The 17201-nt window shown below is 39.1% G+C and overlaps 1 protein-coding gene across 5 annotated transcripts in view; it reads right to left on the reverse strand.

Moving 5' to 3' along the window:
• The window catches only part of EMB2820 (Cytidine/deoxycytidylate deaminase family protein), a 47132-nt gene continuing 29931 nt past the window's right edge, over window positions 1–17201 (reverse strand). For 2 of the 5 annotated variants that reach the window (XM_088946340.1, XM_088946339.1), the window contains exons 7-11: window positions 11283–11385; window positions 7819–7860; window positions 7405–7611; window positions 7078–7190; window positions 1–315 (exon numbers count right to left, since the gene is read on the reverse strand). In XM_088946340.1, coding sequence (XP_088802466.1) covers window positions 138–315; window positions 7078–7190; window positions 7405–7611; window positions 7819–7860; window positions 11283–11385 — 643 coding nt within the window. In that variant the 3' untranslated portion in view covers window positions 1–137. Of the gene's footprint in view, window positions 316–7077; window positions 7191–7404; window positions 7861–11282; window positions 11386–17201 lie in introns of all 5 variants that reach the window. The other 3 variants (XM_088946337.1, XM_088946338.1, XM_088946341.1) reach the window with 2 other exon arrangements.

Here is a 17201-nt window from a genome sequence, read left to right on the forward strand (position 1 = left end):
TGGATAAAATGATAAAGCTGCTAATTGAAAAATATATAGTACACAGTTTACACATGAGAATGGCCTCACAATGTCTCACAAAATAATTTTTAATTTAAAATAATTGCACAGCTAGGGCCATTGTTGGCGATTGACATTTAAATGAATTTTTTACCAAGGACTTCTTCAGGTAACAAAATTCTGAAAACAGCATAATGATGATTCAAGCTTTTCTCCCCTTGTAGCCTGTAGACACTGCCCAATGCACCAGCATTAGGGTTTGGAAATGCATAAAATATACGCCGGATTCTTTGATGAACAAGTGCCATGGCACACCTTAAACATAAATACACGTAAAAGAAATCAGCTAGTAGAAAATTTATAAAAACAAATAGATAATAAAATGTGCTTGAGCATGAGGACAACAAAGCAGCTAATAGGGGATGTTACGTGGCAAACTACTTTTGACTCTTAAAGTCAGGTCTGGAAAAGACAAAGTACTCTTTGAATTTTCTGCAAAGTCTAACTAATTAGATAAATCCATTTAAATGCTCAAACTAGATCAAGACACCTTATAAAAGGCTAAAACCCTAGGGTTCTTCTAACCACAAACATGTATAAAAAAAAAATAATAATAATAACAAAAAATAAAGATGCAAGAGACAGAACTGGAGAGGAGAGATAGGAGCGCCAAATTTGAAAAGCTCCTAAGTTAGGAATATATTAGGAGTGTACTACTCATACATGCATCTCTGTAAAATCAAAATTTCACGTGTTATTAGTAACTTAAAATTGGTTGGTTGATGCACATATACTTAACAGGGGGCATTATAAATAATAATTTGCAATTGTTAGTTAATCTTACGTGTATGCAGAAAGATTAATGCATTTATTTATGTAGAGAACACTGATGTGGGCCCCACTGGCCCACTGCAGTGGGGCCCACATCATTGTTCTCTACACTCCCCCTCAAGTTGGGAGTAGATATCTATCATTCCCAACTTGGATAGGTCTATCTCTAACTTCTTCCTTGGTACAGCCTTGGTGAGGATATCCACGAGCTGCATATTAGATGTGATGTACGGAATACACTTCTTGTGATGTGACCCTTTCTCGCACAAAATGTCGATCAACTTCGATATGTTTAATTCTGTCATGCTGCACTGGGTTGTGGGTTATATTAATAGCTGCCTGATTATCACAATACAACATTAAGGGCTTTTCATAGTCAATACCCAACTCTTCAAGTAGTGACCTCAGCCACAAGATTTCAGCCACTCCATTAGACATTGACCTGTATTCCACTTCAGCACTGGAGCGGGAAACAACACTCTGCTTCTTACTCCTCCAAGAGACAATGTTACCTCCCACAATGGCACAATATCCAAAGGTAGACCTTCTGTCATCAACACTCCCAGCCCAATCAGCATCTATATAGACTTCCACCCTCATGTGATTATTGTTCTTGAGTAGTATACCTCTACTCGGGTATCTCTTCAAGTATGCTAATATTCTCTCTGCCGCAAGAAGATGAGAAGTTACAGGGGAGTGCATGTACTGGCTAACAACACTAACTGCATAGCTGATATCCGGCCGAGTGAGGCTGAGATATAAGAGCTTTCCAACCAACCGTTGGAACATAACTTTGTCTTCAAGAGGCTCCCCGCCCTTTGCACTAATCTTGTGATTTTGTTCGATGGGTGTATCAGCCGGCTTAACACCCAACTTTTTAGTTTCCACCAACAGATCTAGAACATATTTTCTCTAAGAGATAAAAATCCCCTGCTTAGATCTAGCAACCTCAATACCCAAAAAGTACCGTAGTGCACCAAGATCTTTCACCTCAAACTCTTGATGAATGAGCTGTTTGAGGGACTCAATCTCATAACTGTCATTTCCTGTCACCACAATATCATCAACATATACTGCCAGTAGTGTCAGACAGGACTCCACCCTCTTGATGAATAGTGTATTCTAGCAACCTCAATACCCAAAAAGTATCGTAGTGCACCATGATCTTTCACCTCAAACTCTTGATGAAGGAGCTGTTTGAAGAACTCAATCTCATGACTGTCATTTCCTGTCACCACAATATTATCAACATATACTGCAAGTAGTGTCAGAGAGGACTCCACCCTCTTGATGAATAGTGTATGATCTGACTAGGCCTGTACATAACCAAACTTTCCAAGGGCTAATCTGAACCTATCAAACCAGGCTCTAAGTGACTGCTTCAAACCATACAATGCCTTGTTCAGTCGACAAACCTTCTTACCTATCTCTATATCATAGAATCCAGGAGGCAACTGCATGTAAACGTCTTCCTGTAAGTCTCCATTCAAAAAGGCATTTTTAACATCCATCTGAAACAGGGGCCAAGAATGATTTGCTTCAAGGGATAACAGAACTCAGATGGTGGTCATCTTGGCTACTGGGGCAAAGGTCTCCAAGTAGTCTATACCATAAGTCTAAGTGAACCCCTTTGCAACCAGTCGGGCTTTGTACCTTTCAATAGAGCCATCAGCATTATGCTTCACAGTGAACACCCATCTGCATCCCACCGGTTTCTTTCCTTTTGGTGGGTCAACCAGTGCCCAAGTATTATTCTTCAACAGGGCATCCATTTCGACTTGCATTGCATCTTTCCATTCTATAACTGATAAGGCTTCTTGCACTGTTCTTGGAATAGGGACATCTGCAATGGAAGTGAGATAGAACCGGTAAGATGGAGACAAACGATCATAGGATAAGAACTGTGAGATGTTGTGAGCTGTAGAAGTGGTGCAATGTCGTTTCCCTTTGCGAATGGCAATAGGGAGATCAAGGTCATCCACAAGAGGGGAAGTGGCAACAGTGAGAGGTATCTCAGTAGGCTCTGGATCTGGAGTCGCGGAAGGAACTGGAGCTGGCCGAGACTGCCGATGACTAGGATCAACCTGCCTGCATCGCCTGTGATACTCTCAACTCCGGCTCCCTCTGACCACCCTCACTACTACAACCTTCATTATCCAGTGGAATGGGTAAAGGAACAGTCCCACCCAAAACAGTTCCACTTCTACCAGCCCCACTTCCACTCTCACTGCTCTCCCCCCGAGGAAAGAAACTCAAAACAGTCCTACTCTCACTGCTCTCCCCCTAAGGAGAAACCCTAGGATAATAGGGTGTCTCCTCAAAGAAGGTGACATCCATGGAGACAAACCGTTTCCCTAAAACCGGATCATAGCAGTAATAACCCTTTTGAGTTTGTGCATAACCAAGGAAAATGCATTTGGAGGCCTTAGGTTCAAACTTGGAATGATGAGGCCCGAGAAGCTGAACAAAATAGGTACAACCAAAGGTTTTAAGGGGAACAATGAACAACTCCTCGTCTGGGTATAGAAGGGAAAAGGGGGTTCTCATATCAAGAACCCGAGAAGGAACTCGATTAATGAGATAAACTGCCGTGAGGATAGCATCACCCCAGAAGCGAATAGGTACATTGGAGGTAAACATAATGCTTCTAGCCACCTCCAAGATATGCCTATTCTTTCTTTCGGCAACACCGTTCTGCTGTGGTGTATAAGGGCAAGTGCTCTGATGAATAACTCCATGACTAAGAGGGTAGGAGGTCAATGACTGAGCAAAGTGTTCATTTGCATTATCAGGTCTAAGGACTTTGATTTTGGTCCCAAACTGAGTGAGAACCATCTAATGGAAGTTTTGGGTCAGAGCAGGAACCTCATCCCGAGAACGCATAAGATAGACCCAAGAAAAACGGGTGTGATCATCAATAAACAGTAAAAAATATATGTACCCACCCATAGAAGAGATATGATATGGCCCCCAAACATTAGTATGCACAATATCAAAAGAGGAATTACTCCTTTTATTACTTAAAGAATAAGAGGTTCTACAATGTTTGGCAAACTCACAACTCTCACACCTCAACTTTGATAACTCAGCAGACTCAAATAAAGCAGGAAACAGACTTTTCAAAGACTTAAAAGACAAATGACCTAATCGGTTATGCCAAAGCATAACCGAACTCACAGACTAGGAAACAAAAGACTTCTTATCCACTGACTCCTCTCGATGAGAACTCTCTCCAATCAGATAGATCCCGTTCGTCTCACGGCCAGTCCCAATCACCTTCCTCGTCTCCAAATCCAGAAAAACACATCGGCCAAGGAAAAATGTTACTGAACAGTTCATGTGTTTGGTAATACTACTAACTGAAAGCAGGTTAGTATCAAGCTTAGGAACATGCAAGACAGAAGATAAAGAGATAGTATTCGATAGCTTGATGTCCCCCTTGCCCGAAATGGGAACAAGGGAGCCATCAACAATGGATACTCAATCTCGGCCAGAGGACAGGTGATAAGAAGTGAACAAAAGATGGCAAACTAGTCATATGGTCAGATGCACCTGAATCTATTACCCAACAGTGGTCAGTATTACCTGGAGCTGAAGCATGGTAAGATGATGCTCGAGTACCTGAATGTGCAAATGCAGATGTGGCAGGAGCTGATGGTGACTGAGATGGCTGAGCTGAACTCCCAACTTCCTTTTCCAACTGTATGAGGGCAGCCCGAACAGCAGCTAAAGTCTCTAGGGATGTGCCTGATGAGGATGTTGAATCAGTGTTCATGGCCACATGAGCATTACCCTTCTTATTTCTTAGTTTTGCTGGGACCAAGTGAGGATGTAGCTTCCAACAAGTATCTTTTGTGTGCTTGGGTTTCTTGCAATGTTCACATACCAGATCCCGTTTATCTTCCTTCTTCCGGTCCCTTTCTGAGTCACCCCCTGGCTTAGGCTTAATAGCTGTCAAGGCTGGGAAAGAGGGTGGAGGCTACATCATGACTTTCCTCCTAGTCTCTTCACTATGCACCAGGGAGTATGCTTGAGAAACGGTCACACTATCCCTTGTCAATATCTATTGTCGCACAATGTCATATTCTGAATTCAAACCAACCATAAACTCAAATACCCTACTCGTCTCGACTTGTTTTCCGTGAGTCTGTGCATCTTGGGACTCTCCCACTCAAGGGTCTCTAGATGGTCAATCTCATGCCACAAGGATTTCAAGGTAGAGAAGTAGACAAAAACTGGCTTCTCTCCTTGTTTAAGGTTGTTCACCTCACACTTCAGTTTATAGGCTCTGGCAACATTAAGGTGTTGGGAATAGGTTTTCTTTCACAACATCCCATATCTCTTTGGATGTCTTTGCCCACAAGTAATTCCGGTTGATATGTGGCTGCATAAAATTACACAGCCACGCCATAACGAAATAGTTCTCTTGAACCCACTTGGTGCATGTTGGGTCCTCCTTGGAAGGTTCTTTCACATCTCCCAAGAGGTAACCCAGTTTTCCCCTTCCTCCAATAGCCATCATGGCTGATTGAGCCCACTCCAAATAATTTGACCCATCAAATCTCATAGTTGTAATCTGAAACCCGGTTTCAGATACACTACCATAACTATGGTTTCTAAAACTACTTTCTCCCTGACCCTTAAACTCCATTTTTGATCAAGATTCAGTGGCTACAAATAGGTCTAAAAACTGATCTGGAACCAACACAAATCTGATCTGATCCAAAATCTGATATGAAACCAACCCAAATTTGATATGAAATCAATCGCCTATCACAGTATAGGCAAGGAATCAACTCAAATCTGATCTGAAATCAATCGACATGCACAGTACCAGGCAGCCTATCAATCTGAGATGCTATTTTCTGAAATCACTACTGTGGGGCCCATTGCTGCGAGAGCAAAATTAGGGTTTCAACTGTGGGTCTGAAATAAGTGCTCAGCTGCACTCTCCAAGCAGTCCGCACAAGTGGGACTTGTCGTAGGGCAATATGAAACCCTAAAACTAATCACCTCTGAGAGGGAAGGGGTTCGGCCCAACAGTCAAACCCTAGAAACAGACTTAAACACAGTTCGGCAAGTCAAACCCTAGAAACAAACTTGAGCACAGTTCGGCCCCTACTTCTAGATCGGTCCAACCTATCTCAACTGATTGCAATCTCTGAAACTCAATAAAAAAAAAACTTACTTATGTACCTTGGTTTACTGTCTTCTAGGGTTACCTGAACCCTAACCTTCGGTGCTTCTTCCTGATTACCAACTCTCTGCAAGCCGCGGCAAGTCTTCAACTGCTACGAACCTCTCCTGGTAATCTCCAAGATTAAGCCACCGAATACTTCTTCAAAGCTTCCAGCCCTAGCTAGTCCTCACCAAGGCTATACCAAGGAAGAAGTTAGAGACAGACCTATCCAAGTTGGGAATGATAGATATCTACTCCCAACTTGAGGGGGAGTGTAGAGAACACTAATGTGGGCCCCACTGCAGTGGTCCCCACTGTGTTCATAGGACAGCATGTGTAGTTATTTGTTCCAGTTATAGTAGTGTTAGTTTGAGTCAGTTTGTTAATTCAGTTGTTATTTATTTCAGCTTTTATTTACTTTATTTATTATGTAAGTACTAAAGGCAGATGTGTCATTTCCATTATGTACTAAACATAACCTATAAATAATAAGAAAGTGGCGGCGGCAGATCTGTTAGAATCTGTCCCTCCTTTCAACCACTTGTGTTCTCCTGTTTCTCTTCTATTCTCTCACCTTTCTCTCACTTTTCTTCTGTTTTGTAAACCTAAAACCTATTAGGATTCAAGACTGATTACAGTTTTGATCTTCTACTATTTATTTATTATAAATGGCATTTGAACATGAAAAATACAAGTGTAGATGTAGGTAGGACAGAATCCCACTTTGGAGGGAGAAAGGGCTTGTGAAGGACGTGACTATATAAGCCCCCTTGACATTTCTATCCAGTCCACAGAAAGGTCTTTCCAGCAAAAAATACTAGGCTCACACATCAAGAAATATGGATGGTGAATATAGCTGAATGATTTACATGGAAAAGAGAGTGATGCCTATCTGGCCAGGAAACCTGTTGGTTATGTAGCTACCCCTATAGGTGCAAGGAAAAGAAGACCTAAGATTTTATTCCCTATATTTTGTTGTTTTTTTGATATCTGAAGAGTATATACAACATAACACTGGATGCATAAAGTAGTAAGGAAAATATCCAGATATAATGTTAATGATTTACATTGCACATGGCTCCCAAACCAGGTAGATATCAAAACCAGTGCACAAATAAGGCCGAACTGCTTCTGAATGGAAGCCATCTGTACAGGCTTTAAGAGTCATGTCTTCATCAACCTGAAATACCATTGAACAGTAACAAGAAACAAGTTGGGGCAAAGTTAGGAACAGAAGCACTTAACTATAGACAATGATCACCTGAGGTGGGTAAATTAGAATAAGGAGTTAAATACTATGATTTTAGCAAGAATTTGTAGCTAAATGCTGTCCCTAAAAGTTAGCCAGACCAGCAACATGGTTGTGCAGTAAAAACAGAGAAAAAAACACTTACTTCTGATGGATGAATCTTTTGTCTTTTTGCCGGATTGATAATAGAAGAAGACTGCACGTGATCCACTTGAATGGAGAGGCCTGAGTTACCTAAACCAGGAAATAGGTGTCTATCCCTGGCAGCAGCATTTTCAATAGCAACAAGAGCAGCATGTCTTAAAGGATGCCAAGCATAATTTTTTCCTGCATACTGATGCTTCTCTTTCCACTGCCAAGGATATAGACAAGAAACACCACTATATGAGAGTGGGCATTGATCTATACGATTTGAGATTGACTGCTCATTCATTTCGACCCTGTTTGCATCAGATTGCAAGGCAGTGCATATTTCTGGTTGACCAGAAAACCTGGTTCCTGAAGTGTTATTTACAGAAGGATGCTCATAGCATGTCTGATCATATGCACTTGCAATTACCTGCCTCACTGAAGGATCCACTATAACTGCAGCATTGACTATCTGTGCAGAATAATAAATACAAGCATGTTGAAATGAAAGAACTTTCAAGTCACAAAACCTGAATATATGATAGCTACAAATTCATAATACCTTAGTTGTCCAAGCTATCAGCTTGGGAAACAGAAATGAATAGTCATACTTTGGTTAATATGCTAGGAGAGCTATTAAAACAATAACAAATAAAGCAGATTGTTACAGCAGAAGAGGCAAAATATTTTTAGCAAGTAAAACATTGTAGTTCACTCAAGGATGGTGATCAGTAAAGAGTTCAGGGATGTAAGCACCCTTTTCTTTTCTCTCCATTATGTAGCAGCTAGTTGTACATGGGCTATACTGGTTGAATATTTTTTGTCCACTTTTTTTCTACTATGCTTCTTTATATAGTATCATAGTCATATACAACATATCTTTTTCATTTCTTTTGAGATTTTTTCCTTGATCACTTAGCAGCTATACTTGTAGTTGAATATTTTTTGTTTTGTGCCACAGGTATTATTGTCTTCTAAAGTTTGCTTTTTATTATTTGTTTAATGCTGAGAGAACTAGTTGAATTGAATTGGGTGCTTCCAATATATGACTAGTATGTCTTCCTTTTCAACTTTTCCCAGTTGTACTCTATAAAGCCAAGTAACCGTTGCTAATGGATCTCTTATATCTTAATAACAAAAAGTACATATTAGACATGTCTATGCTACACATTCTCAAATTAAATACAAATCATTTGTTTGTTAATAATCTCAGGTAACAACTGCATTGTTTCATAGCCTTCTAGAATCCTGATATATTATTACTTGGCTATGAGGAAAATCATTGGAAGTTGTAAACCAAAATGAGACATGCTTTCTTATCTTCTAATATCTAAAAATGTAAATATTTTTTTTATCATCATCAAAATCAAATTTTATTACTTAGAGAAAGAGGAATGTACAAATCAAAAGCAGCCCCGGCTACCTCCAAGAAAATACGAAGACAATTTAATATTCAGACAATTTAATATTCTAGAATCCTGATATATTATTACTTGGCTATGAGGAAAATCATTGGAAGTTGTAAACCAAAATGAGACTTGCTTTCTTATCTTCTAATATCTAAAAATATAAATATTTTTTTTATCATCATCAAAATCAAATTTTATTACTTAGAGAAAGAGGAATGTACAAATCAAAAGCAGCCCCGGCTACCTCCAAGAAAATACGAAGACAATTTAATATTCAGTCTTACAACTGAATTGTTTGATTTTGTTTCTAAAAAAACAAGGAGTCTTCTCATTCTGTTTCAGCCAACTTATGATGTTTGCTTCTCATTCTAATCTCTAAAAATATGTCCAATTCCACTCTTTGATATTTGCATTCACCACTTGGAGCCTATTAGAGAATCTCATTCCTTCCCACTTCACCTGTACCTTTGCTTCTTCCCACCATTCCTTCACTTTTTTCTGCACACCCTGAATGAGTAAGCCACATGTTTTCAAATCTAAAAGGAAAAGGACCACCAACAAAGGAATCTTGGTAGAGACATATGAGACAATGATCAGATGTAAGCCTGAGAAGTATTCTACCTGTCAATATGTCCCTATTCTCCTCTCAGTGAGGTGACCAGAAAGGCAGAAATCTGTCAGACTTAAAAGAAATGGGGTTCTCTTGTAAATCGGAGCAAATGAACTATGTCTCGTCAAAATTTCCTTCAACCCAAAAGTCACAACGAACTAATTAAATTTTCCCCATACTAGTTGTTGCTTGTTGCCTAGGATTACTGGACTCTTGGGAAAATTTTATCACATTGAAATCTCCTCCCAAACACCAAGGTCTATCCCATAAGCCATAAACCTCTCACATTCGCTACTTCCCCCCACATCTCATTCCTCTCCCTATAGGTGCTTGGTCCATAGATATTTGTCACTACCCACATAAATCCATCCACCACAATATTTACTTAAAATGAAACAGAAAATCTTCCCACCAGCCCTTATAGACATTCCACTGACTCTTCTTGCCACAAAGTTAGAATTCCCCCAGAAGAAACCCATGATGGAGCCACAGTCCACTTACTAACTCTCCCACCCCAAATGCTCCTATCCCAATCTCCTGTAATTTAGACTCTTGGATTAACACATTGTGGGGCCTCTCTCCTAAGCACCTTTTTAATAACTGTCATCCTTGGAGCACTACCCAATCCCCTCACATTCCAACTAATTATCTTCATTTAGTAATTATGTTCATTTTGAAGAAAGCTTGGATTTGTGGTCACACATGGTTCATGTTACTAAAATTTTTTCAAAACTGAAAGAAGGGCTAGTTGGCGCAGGTCCCACAAACAAGTTTAAGCATGTCTACAAGAAAAGAGGCTCAAAGGCTAAAGCTCTAAATAAGAAGATTGATGAGGGGAGAGGATTTGGGATTCAAGATTCAGTTGGTGCAGAGTCCCAGATGCTGGTGTCTCAAGAAGCAAGTTTACTACTAATTTCAGGGCCAGAGAAGGAGATTTTAGTGACAGTGAGGAGAGAAATGGTAAGGAGATTTTAGTCAGCAAGGTGGGAAAAAAAGGAATGGAGATTGAGAGTTTGGCTGAGAGGAATGTAAAAGTAGGAAAGAGTTTAGGCTTGCTTTTTTGAGGCAGAGAGGAGTTTGTAAGAAGAGCATTTGAAGCTTTTGAAAAGGGCAGGAAGGAAGAAAGATTACGAGTAACTTAGCGAGGGCAAGGGGAGAGGCATCGAATGAGGAAGGAGATGGTGAAGAAGAGGTTTTTGAAGGAGATGACTTTTGAAGTCTCCAGAAGGGGAGGTTTTTTCTGTTTTCTTCTTGTCTCCTTTTCTTTAGTTTAGTTTGTTTCATAGTTTGGTTGGGCGCAGCCTTATCATCCTGTAGCTGGTTGTAATCAACTCTATTTTTTTTTCTAATATTTTTTTCTTTTTATCATTCAAAAAAAAGATTGGGAACAGCTACATGGATGTATAGACTTGTTATAAGAGAGAAGAAGGAATTAACCAGTCTGATGCATATTAGGTAGATATGGACTTCAAAATCAACCAACACTTTGCTTGATGGACTGGCAAAACATAGTGCGACTAGGGATCATCTGTATTGGAGTACAACTAACCAGAGAGGGGACACAAAACACATTATGGGTCAAACATAAATTAGCAAATATATAGGGTGTATGGCACATTACTATGTATAGCATTCCTTATTCTTTTACTCAGAATTAAAAGACTTATCAGTTACCAATCAAAAAATTCTCAACAGGATTTAGATCAGTATATCATCATTTGAAACCCTAATGATATGTCACTTCATCAAAGAATTAACAATTAATCCCAATCATCTATAGAGTAGTCATGTTACTATAAAATATGAGAATAATGACTAAGATGTTTAATACTAGTAGAATTGCCATTCAATGGAGGGAAGCATAATAACAGTTACCTGATTAAAAGGATTAGAACTTGTCAGTTCAATTGCTACATTCATAAAGTTGAAGATTGATTGTGAATCATCTTCACTAAACCCAGTAATGCCATCAATATTGCTGTCATTAGAATATAAACCAAAGTTCAAGCAGATCAAGAAGAGGAAACAAGGACATGATAACATTTTGTTTGGTAATCTTAATGACAATAACAAAAAAAGGTTATTCATTGCCATCTAATCTTACTACGCGAAATTTAAAGGAAAATTCACACATAGAAGCTTTATGACCACAGTAATATGAAAAGACAGAGAAACTCAGAAGCTTCAACACAGCTAATTAATTGTCATACTCAACAGTCAAACAAAGATTTGATCAGAAAAGGAAGAAATTATATCCCATCAAGGGATCCTCTGGACAAGGGTTTCAGCCTTACCACTTCATACAATGCAAAACGGTTTGGGTGATTTAGCATCTCTGCTTTTCTTTATAATTAACAGTGCTGATTTCATTCAAAAACAAGCTATACCATTCAAAAAGTCGGATAAATTGGACTAATACAATGAGCCAAAGACTACAAAAGATAGTTAGACAAGGATTACAAGTTACTCCTAGGTCCAGGCATTCCCCATAAAACACGATGGTAGTTGAGATCCCTTGTATGATCTCTTTTGTTATTCACAGCCCTAGTTTTTCTTCTCTATTCTCTCTATTTTCAGACCTGTTTTTTTTTCTTATTTTCCCTGTTAATTAAGAACAGATTAGGTAGGTTGGTTATGAAAACTTGCAAGTTGAAGGGAGTATAGTGATGACAGATTGGCTAAGAGGGGACAGTTAGAAACATGGCAGTTTAGACTAATGTTTTAAAAGGCGCACCTAGGTGCACAGGCGAGGCACATTTTAGGGTATGCACCTTGCCTAGGTCCCAAGCACAGCATTTTCAAAAGGTGTGTGCCTGGTATGCCTTGCACTTCAGCCCAGACGTATGCCTTGCACCTCACTTGCTTCGCTCACTCACCGAAGCTCCGAAAACACCATATTTGCTAATATTGCTCATTCATTCATCCTAAAAAGAGATATTTTTAAAAGGCGCTTAAAGTTATAAAACCTTTTTTTATAGGGATTAAGAATTTAAGACCTTTCTATGGACCTTTTCTAGGCTTGCCTCGAGGGGCTTAATATGAAGGCGGCTCGTAGAACCAAGAATGCATAATGTTTAACATTACATTAGCTATTTGAAGCAATGTAATTGGGGAAAAAAATAAAGAGTTGAGTTTACATGCTTGAATATGTATGTATTATATGTTATGCTTGATTTTATTTTTATATTTTCATTTTGAATATGTTTTACATGTTATGTTATGTATTTAAATTTGAGATAATAGGTTTTTAAAGCATTTATTTTAAAATTTAAGTTCATATTTGTAATTAATAATGTGTTTAATATTTTTAATATTTTGCATTTTTTTGAACTTTTTTGATTTTTTTAGAATTTCAAAAGCCTCTTTAACTTCCACTTTAAATTTGTTTGAAGACCTTTCCTTTTCATTTACTCTTATACCTCGGTCAATCGAAGAGGACTATTCTGTTCCCTTTCCCCTTTGATTAAGTCATTTGTTGAGGCAGTTCAATTTGGTGCTCGACCAGACCTACGATGTAAGCAAAGCTGCACAATAACTAAAGTGGGCGCTCGATCAGACCTACGGTGTTAGGCCCATGTGACTATTTAAATAATCGTGAGTCATAGAGGTAGTCTGTTGACTGGGGACAATAACCCCATCTATCATCTTCTTTGTTACAGACTAGTACACATGTTCATGGGCTAGGCCGGTTTGGGCTTTGTATATGTATCAACAGAATACATTTAGACCTGAGCCCGACCTGACCATCGGGCCTATGTCTTGAGCCTAAGTCCGGCCAAAAATTTGAAAACAAAATTTTTTTTCTTTTTTATTCAATAAAAAAGTGTTTTATTTATATTAAAAACCTTCAAAACTCAAAAATAATAAACATCTCACTATTACTTGGAAAAAAAAGAGAACAAAGAAAAAATATTGTATATATATTTTTTATTAAATAAATATATTTTAATATTTAATATAAATAGTACCAAGTCGGGCTCGGGCTCGGGCTCGGGCTTGGGCTAGGCTTTTTTGAGAAAGCCCGAGCCCAGCCCGAAAAAAAGTCAAGCATGGTGCTTCAGGCCCGAGCCTGAGCCCGCAGGTCTAAAATTATGACCAAGCCCATCTTATAACAGGTCGGGCCAGGCCAGCCCATTGGGCTACCCGGCCAATTAACAGGTCTACAGACTAGCCGCAGCTATATAGCAAAGTCTTTTTCGAAACAGCCCCTACAATGGATGCCAAAACAATGTGAGGAAGAAAATGACCTTGGAAGACCACAAAATGATCGGCCTAATCCAAGGTATACCAAAACAGGGATGGAGGAGAAAGATTTGGTGGATGGAGGATGGGTCGACTATGATTCATCAGATGAGAAAGAGTCTAAGTCTTGGACAGAGTCACCGAGCAATCGCGTGGGCACAACGGCAGAGACTTAAGTCTTCAAAGATGATTACTATATTAACAAAACATTTAAGAATGAAATAAAAGGAAGTGGCAAAAGCCTCTGTTCAAAGTTCAACGCCAATCAACATTAAGTCAAAAGAGGTCAAGGATTGCTTGGTTAGGAGGCAAGTAAATCCTAGGCATAACACTAAAGAATCATTCCCTAATGGAAATGATTCACATGGTGTTTGTAAGGAGGATTTCAAGATTCACAAAGGGTGTAACAAGGAGTTCCCAAAAAGAGGCAAGCCATAAAACTCTAGAAGGAACTTGCAAGTTGATTCCTTACTCAAGATTATTTCAAAGAAAAACCAACCTAGGAAGAACTATGACCCTTCTTATGCCCAAGATAAAGCGGTTGAGCCTTCCTCTATTGTATCCTAAGGTATGCTTGTGAATTCTTTTTTGGATACTAATTTGGGTCCTGTGTCTGTTGTCCTCTCTCCAGGTGTCCAGCATATAGTCAAGTCACCGACTATGGATGTAGGAAAGGATGAAGGAGAGGATATTACCAAAGAAGAGGAAGATATGAAGAGGAAGGAGATGGAAAAGGTTAATTTCACTGATCATGAAAGTAGCAAGGAGGACATAGATCCCGGGTTGAGAGAAGATAGTATGGGCAAAGAGGTAAGGATAAATTGTGGAAAAGGTGATCTTAAGCATCCATGGGCTGGTGGCTGATAGCTAGGACGTAGGAGTCTCGATTTGATCAACTAGTGCAATGCCTTGGAAAGCTATTCATGCTATCCTTCATTTTTTTCTACCCTTTGTTAGGTATAACGTGTCCTTTGGGAACTTGGTAAGGTTTTGCGAACATGTGTGGGTGGGAGAGTTACCACTTAAAGATCAATTTACACCATTATTTTCCCTCTCTAGATACAAAAAATGAGCCTATATCCACTTTCCTATCTTCCTCTTATCTTGGGCTTGAACTTGATTGGGACTTGGGTTTTAGAAGGGGAATCAAAGAATCAGATGTGGAAAATGTTTTGGCTTTGATTCAAATTCTTCAAAAGTTTTCTTGGACTCATCCAAGTTGTATTCTTGGATTTGGACCCTCTCCTCCTTTAGCTCCTTCACATGTGCCTCCTTCAAAGCCCTCCTACAACCTACTACTGGTCTTGGGCCTTCTTTCCTAGTTAAGGAAGTGTGGGGAAGCCGGTTCCACCAAGGATTGGGGTGTTGTGCTGGAAAGAATTAACACTTTTGACCATCTTCAAAGGAAGAAGCCTTTTTGGTGTTTGTCTCCTAACTGGTGTACACTTTGCAAAGCCAATGGTGAGTCTTGATACCACTTATTAATCTCCTACCCCTTTGTTTCTTCTGTTTGGGTTTTATTTCTTTCTTTGTTTGGCTACAGGTGGACAAAGAAGAGGGGCAGAATATTAAGGAGATAAACAAGAGCAATGGTTTGTTGGATAATCTGGGAGGAAAGGAATCAGAGAATATTCGTTGAAAAGGAGAGAAGCAAAGGCAATCGTAGAAGTGATCACTTCCAAGGTTGTTCATTGGGTAAAATCAATGGAGATATTTAATGACATTCACATGGGGACTTAATACCAATGGAGATATTTAATTGGCAAGAAGTGGCAGCCTCAACTCCAAGCAGAAGTATTGTGCAACCTTTAGTGTCTCCACCATGTGCTGGTTTCAAGCTAAACTTTGATGGTGGCAGTAAAGGTAACCTTGGACATTCATGGATTGGTGGAGATTTTAGATCAGAGGAAGGTTCAGTCATAGCTATGTTTTCTAGCCCAATTGGTCATGAGGACCCACTAAGAGGAAAAATGTTGGCTTTGATGGAGGGTGTGAAAAGAGCTAAAGAACCAAATCTTGATAGGTTGATCATTGAAGGAGACTGTAGAGTTGTAATAAGATGGCTAGGGAAGGATGATGATAGGATGTGGACTTGCATCAACAAACAAAGAATCTTCAAGAGGCTGACTTAGGGTGTGGAGCTGAGACTATTGTGGGTAGAAATCGTTTACTTTGGGCTATGTTGTAATTTTTAATATTTTGGGGGGAGAGTTAAAGAAAGTTTACCTCTTCCCACCAATGAAAATGATTCATATTCATTAATGAAATTTTCTTGTTATTGATCCAAAAAAAAGGCGTGGAGAGTTAAGATGCCTAAGCATGTCTCTGGCCACCCACGAGACATTACCAGGGAGGAATTGCTTTAGGGTCTCCTAAGTCTCAATCCTTGGCCTCCCAACCTCAGAATCATCACAATACCGGGTTCTCCACCATAGTTTCACATCATCCAGGTACATGCGAGTGGGGGGGACTTTCTCAGTCTCTGGGTATGGCACGCCTTAAAATATTGCTCCATATCCCATTCCATATCTCAAATAGTGGTGAAAAGCAATGTTTTAAAAGCGCAAGGGCCAATTTGCATTTGAGGCGCAAGGCACAAGGCAAGATGTGCACCTTTTTGAATCAAGGCGCAAAAATACAAAAAAAATGCTAAAAAATAAAAAAAAAAGACAAAAAATTCAAAAACATGCCAGAAAATAAAAAAAAATGCACAAATTTAAAAAAAAATAATAATAAACATAATGTTCATAAAAAATATAAACTTAAATTTTAAACTAAATGTTTTAAAAAACTACTATCTAAAATTAAAATACATAAACAAAACATGTAAAGCATATTCAAATGAAAATTTAAAAGTAAAAGCAAACATATAAAGCATTTTAAAGCATGTAAAACCCACAATCTCTTTTTTTCCTCAATTGCATTACTTCAAGTAGCTAATGTGATGATGTAAAGCATATTGCATTCTTGATTCTGAGTCGTCTTTCTACCACACCTCTGAAGCAAGCCCGAACAAGTCCATGTAAGGGTCTTAAATTCTTATTTCTCACATAAAAAATAATGATTTTATTACTTTAATTGCCTTTTAACAAGATGTTTTATTGGAATGAACGAATGAACATTAGCAAATAGGGAGTTCTCGGGCTTGCTTCGAGGGGCGTGGTCAGGTGAGGGGGCAAACCCCCCAGCCCAACCGTTAGGCTCAAAAAAAAAAAAAAAAGCAAAAAGCGCAAAATTTTAAAAAGGTTCATGCCTGGGCTGAGGCACAAGGCGCACACCTAGGCACACCAGGTGTGCACCTTTTGAAAGGGGTGTGCCTATGACTTGGGCGAGGTGCATACCCCAAAATACACCTCTCCTATGCGCCTAAGCGCGCCTGAGGCACGCTTTTTAAATCATTGGTGGAAAGTGAGCTCTTGGTGGTTACCTAGATTATCTCTATCTAACGATTGAGAGAGGGGTAGGTTCTGAATGGTACAGGTTAGTAACTTCCATCTATGGTTTGTTCAATGAGTGATGAATGGAACAGTGTGATTGGATTACAAAATCATT

This window comes from Nelumbo lutea, chromosome 5 (genome assembly GCF_056320005.1).
Source record: "Nelumbo lutea isolate HS-2025 chromosome 5, American lotus-T2T, whole genome shotgun sequence".
Classification (NCBI taxonomy): Eukaryota; Viridiplantae; Streptophyta; class Magnoliopsida; order Proteales; family Nelumbonaceae; genus Nelumbo; species Nelumbo lutea.